At 51.2% G+C, this 16,457-nt stretch overlaps 1 protein-coding gene across 2 annotated transcripts; it reads left to right on the top strand.

The window, feature by feature from the left end:
• The first annotated feature begins 505 nt into the window (after positions 1-505).
• Positions 506-10,336, top strand: MCM5 (minichromosome maintenance complex component 5). Of its 2 annotated transcripts, none has more exons than XM_032688909.1 (17): positions 506-606; positions 805-987; positions 1,893-2,019; positions 2,132-2,260; positions 2,720-2,892; positions 4,092-4,247; positions 4,344-4,510; positions 5,124-5,295; positions 5,477-5,588; positions 6,343-6,486; positions 6,781-6,846; positions 7,764-7,940; positions 8,038-8,150; positions 8,394-8,522; positions 8,778-8,920; positions 9,477-9,604; positions 9,985-10,336. In XM_032688909.1, exons 2-17 carry the CDS (start codon positions 821-823, stop codon positions 10,084-10,086), a joined length of 2,205 nt encoding a protein of 734 aa, XP_032544800.1. In that variant the 5' UTR covers positions 506-606; positions 805-820; the 3' UTR covers positions 10,087-10,336. The 2 variants fall into 2 exon arrangements, with proteins under 2 accessions (XP_032544800.1, XP_032544801.1); XM_032688910.1 differs by lacking the exon at positions 506-606 and adding an exon at positions 681-703.
• The last annotated feature ends 6,121 nt before the right edge of the window (positions 10,337-16,457 follow it).

Here is a 16,457-nt window from a genome sequence, read left to right as displayed (position 1 = left end):
TTTATGAATACATCTGGTTTCTCTGTAACAAGGAGACGGTCTTTATTTGAAACCTCCCTTGCAATGCACTACCTTGCAGCTTCCTCATCATTTAGGATGTGCACCACCACGTGTTTGAAGGGCCAAAATGCGCACCAATGCCCTGCCGGCCTTCCCCCCAAACTCACTACTAGTCAGGAGAAAGGCATCCCGGAGATGCTCTGCAGTGACAGGCCCGAGCAGCCCCAGGAGCCTACAGCCGTAATTAATTCACTTTATTCCCGGGGGCCACCAGCGCGCTTCCCTCGCCCGCAATGGCTTCGCCCGCTCCCCCTCCGCCACAATGGTCTCGCCCACCCGCCATTTCGCTTCCCCCCTCCCTTCGCTCGCCGATTTCGCGCCAAACCGCTCGTGGTGGAGCGTCCCAGCCAATCAGCGGCAGCGGTAGGGCCGCACGCCCCCTCGTGGGGCGGGGCGAGAGGGTGGCCGGGGCCAATCGGCGGTGGCACGGGGCGGACGGGCCAATCGGAGCGCGCGGCGGCGGCGCGCGCCCTGCACCCGTTCAGTTTCCGCTGCGCGTCACTTTTGCCGCGAAAAAGTTGTTGTCGGGTTCCTGAGGGCGGCGAGGTGCGGAACGGGAACGGGGAACGGGGAACGGGATCGGGATCGGGAACAGGGAACGGGGAACGGGGAACGGGAACAGGAACAGGGAACGGGGCACTACGTGCGTGTGGTACAGCCCGGGAGGGGGGATCCCGCGGGGCCCTTGGCGCTGGAGGCGCGGAGGGGGCGGTAGGGGCTGACCGAGCGCTCTCGCCCCCGCAGCGGACCAGCCATCGTGATGTCCGGCTTCGATGACCCCGGCATTTACTACAGCGACAGCTTTGGGGGAGATGCGTCCGTGGACGAGGGGCAGGTTCGGAAGTCGCAGCTGCAGAAGCGGTTCAAGGAGTTCCTGCGGCAGTACCGAGTGGGCACGGACCGGACGGGCTTCACCTTCAAATACAGGTGCTGCTGTGGCCCCTTTTCTCTTTCTGAGCTTTATCCACCGCTCTTTGCACGTCCAGTCTGCTCTTAACCTCCCTCCTGCGGTGCACACCCCAGATACAGGATAGCACGTCCCAGCTTCTCTGTTCTCATAGGCCATAAAGATAAGGCCATAAACCCTGCTCTTTGTCAGTGTAAGAGATGTTGTTTGTTTTTCTTCTAGAACTTGATACAAAAACGTAGGTCTGATGTTCTCAGAAACGTTTAGCCAAACTCAGCCAGACAGTGGCAGAGGTAGCAATAGAGGGATCTGCACTGCCTGGCTTGCGCTTCTGAAATTCAAGATCTGTCTTCGAGTTCTGCCACTTTCTGGTCTGAAGTTTTATCTGTATCCATTCAAATCAGTGCAACACTGTCCATGTGTGCTTTCCAAGTCTATGAAGTTCTCTTGGCCATCCCTTTGCCTATACAGCTTGGAGACACAACTGTGAGAGAACATGGACATATATCATAATCAAGGACTAGAGCTATCTTTTACCTCTAAATTTCATGGACACTGGCTTTTTAATAAGAATGGTGCTTTCTCTGCTATTACTTTGTTTTAAACCACATCTTAGGTATAATAGTTATCATCCTATGTAGAAGTTTTCTAATTGCTTATCTGGTCATGTAATTCTAGTAAGTGTACTGTCACTGCAAGCGCTGGTGTCCCTGGTCTTATGTCACATTTCAAAGTGGGTTTGGGTGCAAGATTTGCCCAGGTCCCTCTGAGCTTCTCTTTTTGACACTTCTAATTTTCCCTGTTTGCTTTCCAAACCAAGGACCCCCTGCAGAACCTGCCTTCTCTGATCCCTGCTTTTTATAAGGTTACTGTTGGAGACTCTTGCTTTCTGCCCTGCAAAGCTTTACCACTTCCTGCCTTCCAGGGATGAGCTCAAACGGCACTATAACCTGAGTCAGTACTGGGTGGAGGTGGAAATGGAAGACTTGGCCAGCTTTGATGAAGATCTCGCTGACTATCTGTACAAGCAGCCAGCGGAGCACCTGCAGCTGGTAAGGATGGAGGAGGTTGGCAACCTGGTGCACTGACGTGGCCACACCTTGAGAGCAGCCCTGACATGATACTGTAACCTACCCATTAATAACCTCATTGTTGCTTTTCTAGTTGGAAGAAGCGGCAAAAGAAGTCGCAGATGAGGTCACTCGCCCTCGTCCTTCAGGGGAGGAAACTCTCCAAGACATCCAGGTGATGCTGAGATCGGATGCCAATGCAGCCACCATCCGCAGCCTGAAGGTGAGAGGAATTGGCTGCTGTGCAGAGCAGTGAGTGGCAGGGTTTGGATCTGTGTGGGTGATTGCAGGGGAGCTTTTGGTACTTCATCACACAGTTCAGAACGTGGGTTGCACACTAATTTGCTAATTTAAAGCAGCAGTACTCTGCAACTTAAATCTGACTGCAGAGGACTGTTTTTGCTGGTTCCTGCTGCTGGGACATTATTGCTGTTAGTGATGTTCTACATGGAGCATTCTATCCTCTCCTCTCATGCTTTGAAATCAGCATGGCTTAAGTCATGTTATGTTACTACTGAAGAGTGAAGGAGTGACGTTGTGCAGGCTTTTTTGTTGTGATTCTTTAGTCCCAGGAAAGTGGGAAGAGCAGCTAAGAAAGAACTGTGTTTCTTTAACTTCTTTAGTTTTCCATCCATCCTCCACTGATGACTTTCTAACCTTCCCTTCACCTTTTCCCTTTCAGTCTGACCAGATGTCCCACCTCGTGAAGATCCCTGGGATAGTAATTGCAGCAACCCCCGTGAGAGCCAAAGCCACCAGGATCACCATCCAGTGCCGCAGCTGCCGCAACACCATCACCAACATTGCGGTGCGCCCGGGCCTGGAGGGCTATGCTCTCCCCAGGAAATGCAACACGTAAGGACTGACAAAGGGATGCACATGGCAGGCTGGTGGGGGAAAAAGGCTGCGTTCCCCCCTCCTAATCCCCTTCTATCCCACATGCTGCAGAATCATCTCTAAGTTGCACAAGGCAGAAGCATCTTCACTGCTCTCTGCCTCCACCCTTTGTACTCCCCCTGTGTCTGCATGCAGTGTTGAGTGACCATGTCCAGGGAGTTCTTTTTATCTATAGGGTGCTTTGCCTTTTTTACCTAAGGGTTCATTCTTGTCTCCAGCTGTCCCATGATGCTGTGTGAAGCCGTCGTCCTAACTTCCTATTAAGTTCTTATCTTTTCCAGACAGACTTCTTGCTTCCATATTCCCCCTCCTGAGGGACCTGTTTTGTGTTACTTTCCTTAGGGGTGCTTTACTACTAGCATTTTTTATCCTGCTTTACAGCTCTTGGTGCCTATGCAAACCACGAGCATTAGGCTGCCACTGTGCTGCAGCTCTTGAGCCAACCAATCCTGCTGGGTTGGGTCTTCAGGCTCATACCTACCAGTATTTATTTTCTGCACCTTAACTCTACTGCAGCTTAAGGGGCATTTGGGTTAGGGACCGTTCCTGCGTGCGGTCTGTGGGGCACCTCACTCCCGATCCCTGACTGCGTGAGTGCATCTACACCCTCGTGTTACCCTTCCCAGAAGCCCTGCATGGAGTCAGGCATCCATAGTGCCGTCCTGAGACAGCAGCGAGATGTAGAGGTGCTCTCTGTCTTGGAGAGCTTGTAGTCTAGCAAGGCAGATACATCTCGAGAGACTGGGAGGTGGATGTCAGCCTTGTCACATTGCTAATTGCTTTCTCACCAGAATTACTTAACATTTGCTTCATGTATGAGGTTATAAAGAGAAATGCCCTGCTATGTCACTGAGTCTGTACTGTTACCTTCTGTGTAATTAATGAATTACCTTCCTCCCTGCTTCTAGCTAGCAAGGGAGAGGGGGAAGGCAGGGAGAGTGCTCAAACAAGTATCACCCTGCCTGTGGCTTGTTCTCATGCACACTTTTGGCAGCTGTTGAAGACAAGGCAGAGGGCTTGGTGAGCCTTTGCTCTGACCCTGTGTGTCTGCCCTTACCTGCTGATAGGGCACTGTCACTGCTGTCCCCTCCACAGATGGGCTCTAGGGGGTGGCTCTTGAGTGCTAACAGCCTTCCCTGATTGATCTCTCTTCACAGGGAACAAGCAGGCCGCCCAAGGTGTCCACTGGACCCCTATTTCATCATGCCAGATAAGTGCAAGTGTGTGGACTTCCAGGTCCTGAAGCTACAGGAGTCCCCGGACGCCGTGCCGCACGGGGAGATGCCCCGGCACTTGCAGCTGTACTGTGACAGGTACTGGCACAGCCTCCCCACCCTGATCCCGCCTGATGTCGCTGGTGCCATCGTTTCCCCTGCTACCATCCTCATCTTTCTCCTTTCGCCTCTTAGGTACCTGTGTGACAAAGTTGTCCCGGGGAACAGAGTCACTATCATGGGAATCTACTCCATCAAGAAATCCGCCCAGAGCAAGAATAAAAGACGTGACAACGTGGGGGTGGGCATTCGAAGCGCTTACATCCGCGTCGTGGGCATCCAGGTGGACGTGGAGGGCTCAGGTGAGGGCTGCTTTTGGTGTGTGTTTTTTCTTTTTTGGTAGCCTGGTGTTGTGAGACACCCCCCCTTCCTGAACAAGGTGATGCCTCAGCAAGGACTGTATGAAATCACAGCCATGGTCCTTCTCTATTGCTTATACAGCAGAATGTTCAGGCAGTTCCAGGGCTCTGACTTGCCCTGAATGTTTTAGTTGTGTCCTGTAGGACTTTTTCTCAGTAATGTTAAATGAGGAGGTTTCAGCCTGAGTCCTCCAGGGTATTTAAGTGCTTTTGTTGTATTGATCTTAGTGGAAATCTGCTAAGCCATCCCTGAGGATCCAGGCTGAAGTCCATCGTTCAAATTGAGCTATGTATTTAAAACATGCTCCTGACTATAATTCTCACCCTGGTTCCTGCAGAGCTGCTTTGCCCAAGATCCTTGCTTTTTCTTGACAGTCTGTAAGAACACAGCCTGCCTTTTTTTGGTTAGCAGATGCTTGCCCTCTCCACCCTTCCCACCAGGTTGCACTTGGCATGATCTTGAAAAAGGGATTTTGGTGGTAGCGGGTGTAGGGGGGAGTGATGTAGTTTACTTTAAAACATCCACTGTCGCATCATTGCCCTCATCACTGTACAGGGCATAGCTTTGCTGGCTCGGTGACCCCTCAAGAAGAGGAGGAACTTCGTCGCCTCACTACCACGCCCAACATCTACGAGACCATTGCCAAGAGCATCGCGCCCTCCATCTATGGCAGCACTGACATCAAGAAGGCCATCGCCTGCCTCTTATTTGGAGGCTCTCGCAAGAGGTGGGGAAAAGTCAGCCTGATGGAGAGAGAGTGCTGGCAGGGATGTCATTGATGGCACAGTGCCCTCGTAGTGTCTTCTGGCAGTGCTGCCAGCTGCCTGCCACTAGTCAGCAGCGCTTGGTTGTCAAAATAAAGGCTCACCATCTCTCCTCCCTCTCTTCTCCCCACCCTGTCACTCCAGGCTCCCAGATGGGTTAACCCGCAGGGGGGACATCAACTTGCTGATGCTGGGTGACCCTGGCACGGCCAAATCCCAACTGCTGAAGTTTGTTGAGAAGTGTTCGCCCATCGGGGTAGGTGGTTTGAGGCGCCCACTTGTAGCACACTTCTTTTGTCCTTTCTGCTCCTTGTGTAGCACCAAAGACCAGACTGTTGTCACAGCAGACATTTGTCACTGCATCCACAGGTAGACTTGCTGGCAGAGGCATGCACTGCCATTTCTGGTGCAAGCTTGGAAGGGACAGGGAATGAGGGAGGGAAGGGGAAGCAGGTAATGCCTTTCATTATATGCTATGAGCCAGGCTGTTTGTGGATGTCCAAAGATGTGACTGGTGCTGCTGTTTATTGCTGAGACTTGATCAGGAGAGGGGCTGGCTGGTCCGGACAAATTAAGCTGACTGCATCTCAGGCACAGACCTCTAGCCTTAGCCCAGGCATAGAATTATATTTTCAGCTGTGTTTTTTTGTCTCCTATTAAACTCAGCCTCTGACTGCATTGTTCCCTCTGTGGGAAAACAAAGCTAATGCAGCAGACCACCAAACAATGAATCACTCCCTGTTCTGTACTTAATATCTGTATTTGTGTGTCTGCACACCCTCTGGTGCGTCACAGCTGTTTAGTCCGAGGCTTGGAATGAGGCAATAGTCTTGCTCTTTACCCAGCACATCTGCATCTGCTGAGGGCTTTTCATGGAGGTTCTTGTGTTTCCTCCAGCAGCTCCAGATTTTGCAGTGCCAGGGGTGCTTTGTCTTTAAACTGGAGCAGTGAGCTCCTGGGTGCTGCGACAGCTGATGTGTTGTCCCTTTCCTTGCCCTGCATGCCACTAGGTGTACACCTCTGGAAAAGGCAGCAGCGCTGCTGGCTTGACAGCCTCAGTGGTCCGCGACCCTTCCTCTAGGAATTTCTTCATGGAGGGAGGAGCCATGGTGCTGGCAGACGGAGGAGTGGTGTGCATCGATGAGTTCGACAAGGTACCCATGGAGCTGCCTGTGCAGGAGTGAGAAAGACAGCCCTTGGGGATGCCAGCTTCTCCCAGGAGAGCCCAGAGCTGCAGGAGAAAGGGCAGCTCTCCTGAGAGTGGCCTCACTTTCATTTGGAGGAGGCCAAAGGGATGGGGCTGCAGGGGAATTTGCTTACATCCTGCAGAGGTCTTCACAGAGCTTTATTGGGGGTCACATCAGTGGATGTGTAGCTGAGGTCTGGCAGAGGTGACTGATGGTGACTTCTTTTCTGCTTGTCTGGTTTCTCCCACCTTGGATGAGAAGATGCGGGAGGATGACCGCGTGGCCATCCATGAGGCGATGGAGCAGCAGACCATCTCCATTGCAAAGGTGAGCTCTGGATGCATGTTCTGAGGTGTGAGCCTGAGACCCCAGCAACCAGCGGTCATGCATCTTTTGCCAGAATTGCTCATTTTAGAGTCCAGGCAAGTGGTATTGATGGTTGCTGGTTTCTCTGATCTGAGACCAGTCAGCCCTGCTTGTAGGCTTTGAGTTGTCTTTTCCTGGGCAGACTGAACTTCAGCAGGACCGAAACAAGCTCCTTCTGCTCTGCCAGTCCTTTGCTCCTCTATATTTTTTAGTTTTGCTAATGTCCTTATGTCAGAGCCTGATGTCACTTCTTTTTCTTCCTTCCCACTGCTCTTCACCCCCTCAGAAGATCTACAGAAACTGCCTGACATCCTGGTGCTAGGTCCTTTCTCAAGTCAGAGTTTCTCTTCATTTCTGCTGCTTAATCTTCTTCTGTAGCACCTCTGCTGCCTCCTGGTTGCTCTGGCTCACCCCTTAGCTGTGTAGTCTCTGGAAAGAGCACTCACCATGGCTTTACCTTGCTGGTTGCTGTCATGCTGCTACCTGCAAACCCATGCTTTGTGCCAGAGCTGACCAGGAGGACTCAGCCCTGGCCGAGGGCCAAGCTTCTGGCTCAGATTGCAAACCTGTGGTGGGGTCTTGTGTATCTGCACCCTTGACGTGAGGTTTTAAACCTCAATCAAATCACTCAGTGCTTAAGTCTCAGCTGAAGCCAGTCCTCCTCCAGAAGGATGTGGATCCAGCCCCACATAGCTCCTGTGCTGAGCCTTTCTCACAGGGAACCATTACAGAGCAATTGGGTACTACTTAAGGTAGTTTATTTAAATGCAAGTGATTGAGGATGAGTCCTTGCAAACTGCTCTGGACCTTCACTATGAGTTAATGTCCTTCTTTTCCTCCTATGATGTGACACCATCCATTTCACCTTCCCCCCACAGGCAGGAATCACAACCACGCTCAACTCCCGCTGCTCAGTGCTGGCAGCTGCCAACTCTGTCTTTGGGCGCTGGGATGAGACCAAGGGCGAGGAGAACATTGATTTTATGCCCACCATTCTGTCCCGATTTGACATGATCTTCATCGTCAAGGATGAGCACAATGAGGAGCGAGACATGGTAGGTTGAGGCATGTGGTGCAGCTGGGACTCCTGTTTTCTGAGAGGAGGAGGAGGCAGGGAGGTTCCTGCTGCCTGACTGCCTTCTGCTTTCCTAGACACTGGCCAAGCACGTGATGTCCTTACATGTGAGTGCCTTGACGCAGACCCAGGCTGTGGAAGGTGAGATCGAGCTGAACAAGCTGAAGAAGCTCATCTCCTTCTGTCGGACGTGAGTGAAAGACATAACTTTTTAGCAGCACCTGGGCTGCACGGTGGGAGGCAGTGGTGAGAAGCAAACCATGCCATGCTCTATCTGAGTGCCCTTTTTTAAACTGCTTTGAAAAAAGGGATGCCAGAGGAGCTCACAATGGTGCCACAGCATGGCCCAAGGGAGCGAGGGGTGCCCAGGGACACCCCTGCCCCAGGGATTCTCCCTGGTGGCTCTGCCTCCAGCTCCCGTTCCCCCTTGCAGGAAGTGTGGCCCTCGGCTGTCGGCAGCAGCAGCAGAGAAACTGAAGAACCGCTACATCCTGATGCGGACTGGCACTCGCCAGCACGAGCAGGAGAGTGACCGCCGCTCCAGCATCCCCATCACCATCCGGTGAGCAACACCCCCTCCTTGCCACACCACAGCCTTTGGGATTGGGGTGGCATTACTGGGGTAGCCCAGGAAGGGTGTTAGTGGGGTGCTGGGGCTTGGGGGGAGCCCTCTGTGAACAAGGCAACACTGAAGATGCTGCAGGGGAAGGCAGGAGGTGCCTGCAGTGGGGTAGGTGGGGATGGAAGGGATTGGGGGAAAGGAGAAAAAGACCTTGGAGCTGCAGTAGAAAACAGGGAACATCTCCTTTGGCTGCAGGCAGCTGGAGGCCATCGTGCGCATTGCCGAGTCCTTAGCGAAGATGAAGCTTCAGCCCTTCGCCACTGAGGTGGATGTTGAGGAGGCCTTACGGCTCTTCCACGTGTCCACGCTTGACGCTGCCATGTCAGGCAACCTGTCAGGTGAGGAGGAGATGCTCTGTGCTGAGGATTGGAGAGACATGGTGGGCCTGGTTGCTCAGGGCAAGGAGAGACAAGGATTTGGCTGTCAGGGGCAGGTGCTGAACCTCCTCCCTGAGCAAAGGCAAAGTAGTGCTTGTGGCAGCAAGGGATTATCATGGCTATGGGGCTGTGCCTCGGAGGGAGAGCAATGGCAAATGACACTGAGCGTCTCCACCCATGCTGGTCCAGGGAGGGCTGGTCTGTCCCCTTGTGGTCCCAAGAGCAGAGTCTGGTGCTGGAGGTGATTCCCAGGCCTATTAGTCCTCTAACATCTTTCCCTATGGGGGTGAAGACAATATTTCCTTGGGTACCAGCATGGCATTAAGGTTTGAAAAAGCTCCAACAGTCAGTTCTACGTTCAGCTGTGTGGAGCTCCACAACCTCTGATGGTGGAGTTGCTCATGGGTTCCCTGTAGTCTCTGAGTTGTGCAGATGTGGTGGGAGACACAGGAGATGGGCACTCTGGCTTTGAGAGTGACATGGGTGGCATGAGACCTCACACAGCCTCTCCCTCCAGGGGCAGAAGGCTTCACAACACAGGAGGACCAAGAGATGCTGTCCCGCATTGAGAAGCAGCTCAAGCGTCGCTTTGCCATTGGCTCTCAGGTGTCGGAGCACAGCATCGTCCAGGACTTCATGCGGCAGGTGGGTCAGGGACCCCATGGAGGGTTGGTCTGTGAAACCAGGGACCCCAGGCACCTCCTGGGGCCTGAAACCCATTCCTCAAAGAGGTGATTGAAGAGCCTTGTGGTCATACCTGCCTTTGAAGTTGTTTGTAGAAATGGTGTGCAGTACGATTGCAGCATTTAAGGGGATTTGATCTGCAAAGCTCTGAGGTTTGGGGCTGGTTTGGGTAGTTTGGGGTTCTACCCTTGAAACAGAATAATGTGATTTGTAAGACCAGCTGCAGTCAGACCTGAAATAGTGAAAGGGGAAGGGAGCATCAGCATCTGGTACTGCTCGTGTCCCTCTCTCTGGAGGGGCATAGTTGGGCTTTCATCTTCCCCTGCTCTTCCTTTTTGCAGAAGTACCCAGAACATGCCATCTACAAGGTGCTGCAGCTGATGATGCGGCGGGGGGAGATCCAGCACCGTATGCAGCGCAAAGTCCTCTACCGCATCAAGTGACCTCCCTGTGCCGTGCTCCAGGAGGGAACTGCTGCTACTTGACACCTACCCACATACAGGCAGAGTGCCCCGAGAGGGTCACATGGAAGAAGCTTTCCACTGGGGCCCCAAACGACCCCGGGCCTCCCTCTTGAACCAGGGTTTGGGGTGGTCAGGGTTTCCCTTGTGTGCTCTGTCACTGTGTCACGTCAATGTTTCTTTGAACTCCAAAAGCTTTTAGTCTGTATTAAAATAAAAACTGATATTGGTAGCTCAGGATCTTTGGCCCTGAGGGGCAGCGGAGATCCATGCCCTTGCTCCTTTGGGGGTGGTGCGGGATTTTGGTTGGAAAGCTGTCCCTTGTGCTTGCCCTGTGTTATGCACTTGCCCCTAGTCAGCACACAGCCCCATGGGCAGCACCAGTAGCCCTGAAGGCAGAAATCTGTTTCTCACTCAGGATTTAATCGTGTATTAAGGCATAAATCCTGTTGACATAGGCTGTCCTGTTGGGCTCAGCACTGCAGGAGGCACTTTAGCCAGTCCCTTAGTGCAGTCTGATGCTTTCTTCCATGTCTGCCAGCAGCAGCAAAGGAAACAGCCTGCTCTCTGCTTCAAAGCTGCTCTTTGCTTATCCCTCCTTGCCCTTGCCTGGGGCTGCAGCAGCCGAACACGTTACCCTGTAGTGTAAAGGGCTGTGTGAAAGCCTTGCTTGGAGGCATGGGCAGAGCTCTCTGCTTGCTCCAGTGAGGATGGGGATGCAGAGTGATGCCCTTGAGCTATGTGTCCTACTCCAAGTAGTCTCTGCCACCTCCTTCGTATATGCCAGTGGCCTTGGGGATGATTGTCCCGCTCAGCAGGAGCCTCACCTGGGCACTCTCCCCTGGGGAGTGCAGCTGCTCACCCTTCTGCATTTGCTACACAACCTTGCACTTACAAACTTGACAGGTTTTTATTATTTCTGGCAAAGTAGAGTTGGTTCTCTTAAGCATCCTCCCAAAGGTGTAAGGTGCAGATAAGTCCCTGCCCTTGGCAGCTTGGGGTCAGCTGGGGGCTGAGAGCACTGGTGGGGGCCTTTGAAGACAGCAGAGTGTTGGGCAAGCAAAGCTGCTGCAGGAGCTGGAGAGGCTGATGCCATGTCTGCAAGTGATCTTCAGGCTGAAAAACACCCCAGGAGAGGTTTCATTAGCAAAAGAAATGTTCAGGGCCAGCAGAGGGTACCAGAGCCTTGAGGATGCTGAGCTGTGGAGCTGCCTGCGGCGCTGCCTCAGTGCTGCCTCATCCTCCAAGAGGGGAAACAGAGAGGTCCCAAAGGACTGGGGTGCGAGGTGCACCCAGCCTGGCAGCTCTCACACAAGGACTGGGCCCCACTGCAACCCTCGGGGGTTCAGCAACATCTTTCTTTGCCTCTGTGGGAACATTTTGAGGTGTGCATAGTGCACTCCTTATGTGGTTATGGGCTCAGAAGTTTGGAGGGGCTCGGGTGGCAGTGAGCTGGGAGAGACTGGGTGCACATATGAGAAGCAGCCTTCTGCTCTTCACTCTCCATTTTTTGGATGGGGACAACCTTTATGGAGGGCTGGAAGGAAGAGGATGCTCGTCCCAAGGCTCCCAAAGGATGGGTAGGGATAGGTCCCTAAAAAGCTCACTCCAGTGATTCTATTGCCCTGTATTTTTGTGTATGCCAAGCAACTCATTGTGCTTCTTGGAGCAAGCAATGCTGAGGCAAAAGTGGGCCCCTTTTCTGTTTAAAAAAAAAAAAGTAAAAAAGGAGAGAGACACCTGTCCCTGCAGTGCTCCCTGGTCAGAAAAAATAAGAAAAGGATGCTACTGCTCCATGGAGAGGATCATCTCTATGGAGGAGGAATAAGTGACTTGCAACAAGAGGGCCACATCCTCACCTACTTCCCAAAACTGCTAGTGTCTGTTTGAAAGCATCCTGCCCACCACACAAGCTCCTGTGCCCCTGTTCAAGCACTTGCTATTGCAGTATCAGGAGGTGGCTTGTTAAAACAGGGTCAACACAGGCATGGAGCAGCAGTGGTGTCGTGGCTGTTCTGCCACATGTCATAGCCCATGCGGTCCTGTGGTAACGGGTTCTGCAGGTCTCTCAGCCCCTGCCACCTTTCCACAAGTACCTCTGTCCTTGCTTTGGCGGTACAGACAGTACCTGTCTATCTGTGGTCCTCTTTCAGTGGTGCAGCAAGAGCAAAGCAAACAGAGAATTGAGTATGGGATCAGTACCCATAGCCTGCTGTTACCGCTATCTTTGGAGGAGGCTGTGAGCCTCTGTTCCCAGGCTTGGAAAGAACACCCAGTGATGGGGCTGGGCGGGGAGAGAATGCCCTAGGAAGGGGACTGGGAAAGAGAACACAGTGCAAGAGGCTCTATCACCTGCCTTCCTTCCCTCCTTTCCCCCCTCCTCCTCTCCTTCAGATATCCTCCCATCCCCATAATCTTTGCTCTGTGCCAGAGTAGTAGGACATGGCTGGATTTGAGCTGCTGACTGCCAGGGGTGGTCATGTGGTGCTCAGGTTTTAAATGAGCTACCATCTCAAGGTACATCAAGTTCTGCTGGGTGTTGGCAGGTGCGGAGGTTGGAAATTCTTTTTTTTTTCTTTTTTCATGTTGTTTTCATGACATGATGAGGAGCAGAGGTATATTTCTGTGATGGGGATCAGAATGATTGATCTCTTCGTGCTATGAAATGTGTTGATTATATGGTGTGAGGTTATGTAAGTGTAGGTACGACTCGAAACAACATTGTTTAGCAACTAATGTATGCAGTGTTATCACAAGAAGTGGAGCTAGGATGTGCGCAACTGGCATTATTTGGAACTTGAGATCATTGATTAGTAATGACTTGTTTTGAACATAGTGCTGCAGATGGAAGTTTTGTGAGGAACAGCAGTTCTCAGTTGGGTAGATGCTTGGCGATATCTACATGATAAGGGATTGGTGGTCCTCCTGGTGAAGATGACCAGATTTTTCCTCAAATGTTAGCTACTTGATAAAGGACTGTCATTCTCCTGGTGAAGGTGTCTCTTTTTGGTCATCCCTGAAGTACTGGCATGCTGAGATTTGGCATAGAGTTCCTGTCCAGGTGTCCTTAGATGACCAAAAATGCTGTTCTCAAATCCAGTGCTAACAGAGAGAGTAAAACCAGTCAGGCTTAGCCACTTATTTCAGAGCAGCACAGCGTTCCCTTACCTAACCTACCTACCTGACCTTGTCCTTTCCTCACCTCAGTGCTATACCATTGGCATAGGAAGCCCCTTCCCCTCCTTTCCCCAACCTTGTCTTGTCTCCTTGGGAAGCACAGTTGGATGAGTGTAACCACCCTAAACCAGGCAGCCACCAAGGATGCTCAGGTGCCTTTAATTCAAAGCTTGGGCTGTTGTAGAAGACACTGACCTCTTGCTGCACTGGAGTAGTAACAAATGAACTTGCAGATTACGTGTAATTCTGCATGAGATGCATTAGTGTGAGTGGACAGGACAATCCAAAGAGATCCAGTCCACTTGGCTCTTGTCAGCATTCTTGATGTCCTTGGGAGGGCTGGACATCTCACGAGGCATCAAGAGGTGTGTCTGAGCAAGGTGCTCTCTGTGTCAGTGCAGGGGAGTGAGCGCTATCAGACAGAAAGTTGTTTTATTGCAAGTAAATGTTTAAAAGAAACCAGATAAGCCATTCCCTAGTTGCATTTGTTTTTTTCTCTATTGAATACCAAAGGAGGTCAAGGCAACTAGACCAAGTAGGTATTTTTTGATATATCATAGGCGTCTCAAAATGGGGAGACGTGCATGTCCTTCCTCCCCGTGTGCTACACTGCTGTATTGGAGAAAGGCTTAGGAGAAGGCTTGCTTTGGGTGGCTAATTTTGGGGCAGCTTCACTACATTTGATTTTCCTCTTACATCAAGCTCATCAGAATATTTCTGTGGAATGTCAGTGGAGCTACACTACTGTAAAATCCAGCAAAGCTGAGTCATCACATCTGCACCACTTGGACCTCTTCCATCTCTGTGTAGGATGAGAGCTGTTGCAATGCAACAATATAACCTCTGAGCATGTCGTGAGTGTCACTTCCTCCATAAAATAAAACAAAACTGAACTGCAGAGTCCTGAGGGCTATTGCTCAAGGATGTGAGATAAACACTGGCAGGTGGAATATGCTGATGTGGGCAATGTGAGAAATAATCTGATCTGGTCCACCAAGCACTGAACTCAGACGAAGGAAGCTAGGACTCCTTCCCCCTTTCTACTGCTGACTTGCTTGACTAGTTGAGCAAGTGACTTCATCTTCTTGCCTATTCTGGATAATAACCTTTTTGGAGCATGGATCAATTCTTACCATGACTTTTGTAGTGCCTAGCACAACAGTAACCCAATCTGAGTGGCAGAGTTTACCTGCTGACATAAATAACCTTAACACATTCTAGGGCCTCTCCAGCCTTTGTCAGGCTGAGAAATGATCTCCTGGAGGCAAAGAAATTCCTGTGCTTCGCTCTGGACTGTGTCAGAAAAGATGAAGAAACAAAAGAAGACTGTGGTGCAGCAATGCTGTGCTGCCATGGCATCGCCCTGCGGAACAGCACATGTGTCATGGGTCTGGGTGCCTGTGAAGTGCTCTGCTGGGTGGGGGTATCTCATGCTGAGACTCAAGTCCTCTAAGAAGTTTGGCTAACAGCCTATACACCCTAATTCTGGGCTAGGTTCCTTCAAAATCCCAAACCACTGATTCTCCCACAGCAGTGACATCCATATGCTCGCTATTGTTCTGTGTCCTGTTTTGCCCATTTTGCAGCATCCTTTTCTCCTTCCTGCATACCTCTGCTCCAGATCTCTCCCATCAATGCCAGGCAGTGCATTTACTCTTCCTGCCCTTCACTGCACACCTCATGCCTGCTGCCTCTTCTTATCTGCATGACTATCCCCTCCTATCCCCCTTCCTGGCCATTGTGGTCTGTCCCTGGCCACCTTACAGAGTGCCTAGCAAAAGCCTCCCATTTCTGTTTTCAAGCCTGCTGGCTTCACAGGCAGGCAGGACGCTGGGGTGTAACATGCTGGATCAACTCTCAGCACTGCCTGTTAGGAACAGGACACCAAGGGACACGCATCAGAGAACATCCCCTGGACCATCTGCTGCTTCTTGGCCATTCCTCTCCTCCCTGTGCTTCAGCTTGCATCCAGCCAGGATGCTCCACCTCATCTCCCCATTATTTATCTTCACCTTATCTCACCTCACTTTTTTTTTTCCTTTTTTTTTTTTTTTCTCAGACTTTTGTGTGGGCAATTTGGCCAGAAATCCCCAGAAATCTGTGGAATTTCCTTTTCTGACCAGGAAAGCCAGGCAACACTGGTTTATAAGCCCTTTGCACCACACACTTTTGAACCCTCAGAACAAAAGCAGAACCACTGTCCTGCTTACCTTGATCACAGTACCGCTGAACTGCTTGCTGAGTGGAAAGCAGGTCTGTCCACAGCTGGCCACACACTGTGTGCTTGTCAGCATCGAGCACCTCTGCGGTATAAATAGGTATCTATAAATAGACAAATAGGCATCTTTCCTTTCTGGAAATCCTTCACTTGATGGAATCTGTCAGGTTTCAAACTGCACCTGGTGCTCTGTGGACTCTGTCACAAGTGATCATAAAGAGGACCTTCAGCGTTTCACTAGGACTCTGGAGCTAAATGCACAATGTCTGAGATATTTACAAGGATTTTAGAATGACAGTTGACAACTCACCTAGCATACAGGTAATATCACTGTCCTAGATCTTTGCACCAGAATAAGATACACATTCAACATTACTAGTTATCTTCTACTTGTGTTTTGTAATGAGGAGGTGTTTGGTGGTCTGACCAGGAGTGCAGAGACTGTAACCAATCTGAGAGGTTTGCCTTTCATATGGGTCCAGCAGGTGAAGGGTGAGGGCCTGAGTTGGGGAAAATTGAAGGACACACAAAGGGAAATGGCTTTCCCAGCACCACATGGTTCTCACAAACTGTTCAGTGCCAGAGCCCTACACACCTGATGCTCAGTCCAGATCTTTTGGCAACATAGTTGCTGCAATGGGGTAACTACAATGACTGATTTACCTGGCTTGTTTTGAGCAAACAATTAAAATATCATGGTTTCCACAGTAACATCATTACTGCCATACTGCACCAACCTCACTTTACTGTACCCTATTCAGTTGGAAATGCAACTTACAGTAATGGATATGTCACGTGGGAAGAGGGTGAAGCTTCCCCAGTCTTGAGTTGAGCTGAAACTTGAGTTGTCGAGGTCAGAAGACCCCTTTTGGCCCAGCTCACCTGACCTCCTGCATGACACAAGCCTTAGCAGTCTGACCAAGGAGCCCAGCAATCAAAGAACTCGACAGACAAAGCA

This window comes from Chiroxiphia lanceolata, chromosome 5, assembly GCF_009829145.1.
Source record: "Chiroxiphia lanceolata isolate bChiLan1 chromosome 5, bChiLan1.pri, whole genome shotgun sequence".
NCBI lineage: Eukaryota > Metazoa > Chordata > Aves > Passeriformes > Pipridae > Chiroxiphia > Chiroxiphia lanceolata.
This window is presented reverse-complemented; position numbering and strand designations above follow the sequence as displayed.

Bases quoted from the DNA above. Each gene is read 5' to 3' on its own strand.
- MCM5 (XM_032688909.1), top strand. From the start codon at position 821: ATGTCCGGCTTCGATGACCCCGGCATTTACTACAGCGACAGCTTTGGG. The intron at 988-1,892 runs GTGCTGCTGTGG...CCTGCCTTCCAG, and splicing joins GGCTTCACCTTCAAATACAG to GGATGAGCTCAAACGGCACT. The intron at 2,261-2,719 runs GTGAGAGGAATT...TTTCCCTTTCAG, and splicing joins CCACCATCCGCAGCCTGAAG to TCTGACCAGATGTCCCACCT.